This window comes from Lactuca sativa, chromosome 1 (genome assembly GCF_002870075.4).
Source record: "Lactuca sativa cultivar Salinas chromosome 1, Lsat_Salinas_v11, whole genome shotgun sequence".
Classification (NCBI taxonomy): Eukaryota; Viridiplantae; Streptophyta; class Magnoliopsida; order Asterales; family Asteraceae; genus Lactuca; species Lactuca sativa.
The window spans coordinates 30,640,382-30,646,019 of NC_056623.2; the positions used below are offsets into that span (position 1 = coordinate 30,640,382).

Below are 5,638 nucleotides of genomic sequence, written 5' to 3' on the forward strand. Positions count from 1 at the left end.
ATGGAAGGAAATGGGAGGATCACTTTCCCTCTTAATTTTCCTTCCGATTTGGAAGGATTTGGAAAGAAAGAACAAAAGAAATAAAATTTTGTTTTTCTTTCTTTTCCCTTTTTTTCTCTCATAATTTTCTTTTTTCTCTTCTTTTCTTTTCTTTTATTAAACTCGGGAACAGGGAACGAGACGTAAAGATAACTAATTAAAGAGGCAAATTGGATAGTTGAAACGAATTAGATAATATATTTTTTAGTAGTACTTTAAATATGGGTTAAATGTGGTATACAGTTATAGTTCAGGGACCGGAGATAAAATTTACCCCATCAAAAGTTCAAAACCAGAAATTCCCACCTGATTTGAAGTCCAAGTGATACAGGTTCTTATTCTTCGTCGTCGTCGTCTTTCCTTGTTCTTGATTTTCCGAAGGCAATTTGACCCCCACATTCATTATCTCTGTCATCATTGTTCCGTTTCACATGATTTCTTAGTTTACAATCTTTCCTTTGTTTGCTTGAAAGCCAGCTATATTATCATTGTACCCCAACTGTTCGATGAAATGCCTCTGTCAGCTTGAACTTGTATTTACTCGATCCATCGTATAGTTTATTATAGATACTAAAACAGAGACTAAAGGAAACAACCAGGATTTATTAAACCCTAATTCCGTAGTAGGTTGACTTGCCAACATAATCCTCACTCAACTAGAAAGTTACCATAATTAAGAAAATCAGCTTAAACTCTTTCACCTTTTGAAGGATGTTATGTCATTAATATAACCTTATTGACCAGTTTAATCAAAACTGATACGTTAGTTTAATAATGATTTTGTCCATTCTTTACTCGAGGAAGGTATAAAAATGTTGTTTGTGGCTGTTCTAGTTTAGTCTTTTTGTTTGTTATGGTCAAATATGTAGGTGTTGATTGAGTTAATATCAGCTGTTAGTCTTAGTCTTCACTTTCTGAGTTTCATATATTCATTATGTCATTTACACTTGAACACTCATTAAGGGCATGGTTTATCATCCTGCATGCTTTCTTGAAGCCTATCATTAATGTATTAATTTAGCTTTTTAACTGGTAAACAGCCATGGAAACTAGTCTCGGAAGCTTGCTGAAAATTCTACCTCCAGTAGACTTTTGTTGTGTATATGGTTCAAGTCTTCATCCTAATAACAATGACAAGGTTAGTTCTCTCCATGTTTATAATAGTTGAACTTTGAATTTTTACTTAAATGTTCTTCAAATTTGGGGTCTGTATTTATGTTTCCTTTTTTTTTTTTTTTTTCATTAAAGTCATCCATGGAAGATTATATTCTTGGTGTATCAAATCCTCAACAATGGCATTCTGAGGTATTTGTTGTCCTCCATCTGTTTGTACTGAAATATTCTTAAATTTGGGGTCGTTATTTAACGATTGATATTCTTTTTATCTTCAAGAATCTGCAAATGAACCGGGATCACTATGCCTCATGGATGGTGTCTCTTGGTGGAGCAAAACTGGTTCTTTCTCTTCCCTCTCTCTCTCTCTCTCACACACACACATACACATACACACACCCCTATGATGCCGACTTTATTTACTTCAAACATGGATTTGGTTTGGTTTTTAGATCACTAATGTAGCGGATCATATTGGTGTTGGTGTACATTTTAACCCATTTGTTTCATGGAACGACAAGGTTGGTTTCTGTAATGGATCAATTCTTTCTTGTATTTAATCTTTATTATTAGCAAATTAACCAAGTTTAAAAAAAACATATGGCAGATGTATAAGTATGGAGTTGTTCAAACAGATGATTTAGTTCAAGATATGCTGAATTGGGAGAGATTTTACCTTAGTGGTCGCTTGCAAAAACCTGTATGACATGTTATTTCCATTTCACACCTTTAATAGATTGACATGTTATTCTACAATGATATCAAGATTCTTACTAACATTTCTATGGATTTTTTTTTTGTACTTTACGCGCTTTCAGGTGCGTGTTGTTGTGGACAATAAGGAAATCGAAAATGTCAACTTAGTTAATTTGAGGGCTGCCTCCTCTGCAGCACTTCTGCTTTTGCCATCAAAATTTACAGAGGTTTGCATTTTGTCTTAATTCTTATTATTAAATTGGTGAATATTGCTTTGACATGTCCTTGTATTTATCCGTATACAGAGGGAACTTTATGCAAAAATATGTAGCCTCTCTTATATGGGTGACTTGCGCATGCTTTTTGCAGAGGATAAAAATAAGGTACGACATGATAGATAAGAACATGTTTTGTGTTTGGAATCTTTTCTAAAGCTGCTTTATTATTTTTTGTCTGTGCATCAGGTGAAAAAGATAGTAGAAGGCCAATTTGATTTGTTCAGAAACATGTATAATCCGTTGGTTGAAGAGTATGCAACTAAGCAACTCTTGAGACTCTCCTCATGCGGTGATCATCAAATGACCATTTCCCAGGTTTGTCTAAATTCTAAAAATCTCTATAATCAACTCTAAATTTCCAATAAAAGCAAATTGGTGCATGAAAAAAAGTCTTCATAACTTTATATTTATCAATGCCAGGATTGTAGCTTATCTGCAACATCCTCCGTTGTTTCTTCCCTTCCTGAATCCGTTAGAATCCAAATGGGAATGGGGCTAGCCGAGAGAAATACAGGTAATTAGGGTTATTTTCAAATCAGTACTAGTCCAAGTCCAAACCCAGTATAACCTGTTCTGTCATGTACTGTTCTTGCAGATCAAAATAGCAATAAAATCACTATCAGATCACGCGAAGAAGCTGCATCCCGCATGCAAAAAGTTTTGAGGCGCAAAGTAATGATTTCAAGTGCACGACAAGCAGTAGCTGGTTTCATTACTGTTGGAGCCGTTCACGGAATTAAATATCTCGGCAAAAAGATGCAAAAGGCTTGGAAATCATCATCATAGTAACTAATTTCATTGTTTCCAATACAACATATAATGATTTTACTACTAAAAATAAAATCTTATAACAACTTTTTTTGTACCTTTTCAAATCTTTAATCATCACCAGCATTTGATCGGTTTCTCTGGAACCGATCGACAGACCTCCGTCCCGGTATCGAGTCAATCTCACTCGATACCGAGTTCCTCCCTTCCATCCGATTAATCTCACGCCGCCTCGCACCCATCGACGAACTCCGCCCGTTGCCCGAAAAAATCTGCCCCAACAAACTTTCAACCGACTCCGGAGACGAATACAATTTTACATTTATAACCCCCGAAAACACCTCCAAAAAATCCGAATACACAGGGACAATAAGCTTTACAGTCGCCTCTTTTATTTGCGCCCGCAAATCAGCTTCGGGAATGCTATACCTACTCGTATGCCTTTGAGCAATCTCTTCAAACCCCTTCAAAAACGCTTCGAGTTTACCCTTTATAATACTCTCATCCCCAATCCCTTCGTCTCCAATATCTTCTTTGTCAAGTAACCTCACTAACCCACCCCACGCTTGCTTCTCGTACAAGTAAGCCGCTTCTTCCGCCACCACTTTGTAATTCTTCCTCATGTAATTCTCCCCCAAAAGCTTCCCGAGTTCTGTATTCCGAGTCCTCATGTAAATATACCAATAAGTATTCATAGTAAACACATGGTACATAACTTTATCTTTATACCCGGACCTTTTCGTTTCGATATTCCTATGTAACGCTTCCATCACGTTCGAAATCGCATCCTTTAACAAATCCTCATCAGAATCTGTGATTCCGGTTCCGCTCTTCCAAATCTGTTCGGTCCGGAGGACGCGGGCCATGGGTTGACTGTAGTTAACCGTGGTTAAGTACTTAAGGTAGTTGATAGCATACCGGACTAACTTCGGGACTGACCCGTCTTGTGGTGGGGGTAACCCGTCTTGGTTATCTTCGATTTGGAGACCGAATTCCCAATAAACTTTACTCGAAGAATGTACTAGAAGCTTCTCGAGTTCCCGAAACCGGGAACATATATCAACACCAGCTTCACCTTCGAAAACATTTGAAAATTCTGATTTTAATTTTTCTAACGAATCAAACATGTCGAGGAGTTTGAAGAGCTTTTGTGGCTCTTTGTTGCTTCTGGCAACGCCTTCACCGAACCGGAAGAACACTGCCATGATTTTGTCGGCGATTTTTACGAAGCATTCTTGCCAGATGGCGCCTTCCATGATGTTCCCGAGGACTTGGTGGCATAAGGTTTTTTCCGATATGAAAACGGTTCTGATTGCTAGCTCGAAGTGCTGGATCCATAGAGTTATGGAAGTTTCTAGGCTTTCCCATTCCATTTCGTCGATTTCTTCCGGTTTGTATGTTCGGAGGTAATCAGGGTTTAGTCTCATTAACGCCTTCGCTGCTCGCTTATACCTAACTTTCACAAAAATGTCGATGCATATATCCAAGCAATCGTTAGCAGTAAGTGTTTCAGAAATCCGTCGGAGAACTTCAACCTCCATCTCAGTCCCCAACTCCGTTGCCGCCGTCGCCGCTTCGGCTTCTCCATCGTCGTCACTGCCCCCGATGTTATGATGCCTTAATTGCAGTAGAATCCCCTCGAATTCGTCTTGTAAATTCAATAAAGCTTCGTCAAGCAACCCATCAAATTTCATGGAATCGACTTCTGTTTCGTATAAAGCGTTGAGAGCTACCAACGTTTCTCTCAATCGATGCGTTCTGAACTGGTCGGTGGCTTTAGTCCGACTCAAAAACTCCACCACCTCTTGGAGCCTCTGAATCGCCGGACCACCTTCTTGGCTGAGCAAATTAATCGCGATGTTTAACTTATCCACACAATCGACATACTTGATGAGTAACCGTAGCCGCTTGTTCTGGGACTTTTGTGCGGGAAGTTTGGTTGAAATGTCGTCGAGTTTTCTTTGTAGAGATTCGGATATACGGAAGCCATCGATGAGTACGAGAGCAGGTGAAACTGCACGGTTGATTCTTGTTTCGAGTGCTTTTGAGGCGATGGAGAGCGATTGAAGAGGGGCTAGCCTTCTTGAAGCGACAGTTAGAGTTTCTTGTAGAGTGTCAAAGTTGTCATCGAGTTTTTCCAGGTTTGTTTGTAAATTTGCCGATGATTTGAGGAGGGTTTTGAGATCGGAGCATGCTGATTCTAGCTTGGTGAGCATTGGGTAGTCTTCCATGGCGGGTGGTGGAGGTGGTGGGGGTGGTAGCGAGGGTTGGTTTATAAGACAAGAATAGGGTGGCAACATGTACAAAGAGACGGGGAGAATTAAGTAGAAGACTAAATCTCGATGTAAACTAAGAAAAAGAAAACAAATGGCAATAGAAAATTGGGTGTGGACAAATCAATGGGTTTGGAGTTTGGACTTTGGATACAGCCGTCAGCCGGATGTGTTTCATGATTTGGTCACATTGGTAGTGACTTGTTGAGAGTTGACACTCTTAAGACAATGGTGCACACAAGAAGGGTGAGTTTTTAACAAAGATGATCGATGGTTTTAAAAAATATTTACCAACTTCTTATACTTTTTAATTTATTTTCCAAGTAGTTGTATTTTTTTAATTAAAAACAAATTAATCAAAATAGTTTTTAACAAGACCCCCTTAACCACATCGCCACTGTAGATCTTGTGAAGAAACCGCATCAGTACATCACCATTTAGTACAAAGAAAAGATTTTCAGCATATACAAC

At 38.6% G+C, this 5,638-nt stretch overlaps 2 protein-coding genes across 4 annotated transcripts; one reads left to right on the plus strand and one right to left on the minus strand.

The window, feature by feature from the left end:
- Nucleotides 1-230: 230 nt before the first annotated feature.
- Nucleotides 231-2,980, plus strand: LOC111913461 (uncharacterized). 3 transcript variants are annotated; one of them, XM_023909158.3, is made up of 11 exons: nt 231-370; nt 1,080-1,177; nt 1,288-1,344; nt 1,432-1,494; nt 1,605-1,673; nt 1,760-1,852; nt 1,971-2,075; nt 2,154-2,231; nt 2,313-2,441; nt 2,547-2,640; nt 2,722-2,980. In XM_023909158.3, exons 2-11 carry the CDS (start codon nt 1,082-1,084, stop codon nt 2,910-2,912), a joined length of 975 nt encoding a protein of 324 aa, XP_023764926.1. In that variant the 5' UTR covers nt 231-370; nt 1,080-1,081; the 3' UTR covers nt 2,913-2,980. The 3 variants fall into 3 exon arrangements, with proteins under 3 accessions (XP_023764926.1, XP_023764924.1, XP_042755684.1); XM_023909156.3 differs by having other exon boundaries at nt 290-420; XM_042899750.2 differs by lacking the exon at nt 231-370 and adding an exon at nt 450-572.
- A 17-nt stretch (nt 2,981-2,997) lies between these two features.
- On the minus strand, nt 2,998-5,318 carry LOC111913460 (exocyst complex component EXO70I). The gene has a single exon (XM_023909155.3). It carries the CDS (start codon nt 5,192-5,194, stop codon nt 3,005-3,007), a length of 2,190 nt encoding a protein of 729 aa, XP_023764923.1. The 5' UTR covers nt 5,195-5,318; the 3' UTR covers nt 2,998-3,004.
- Nucleotides 5,319-5,638: the final 320 nt, after the last annotated feature.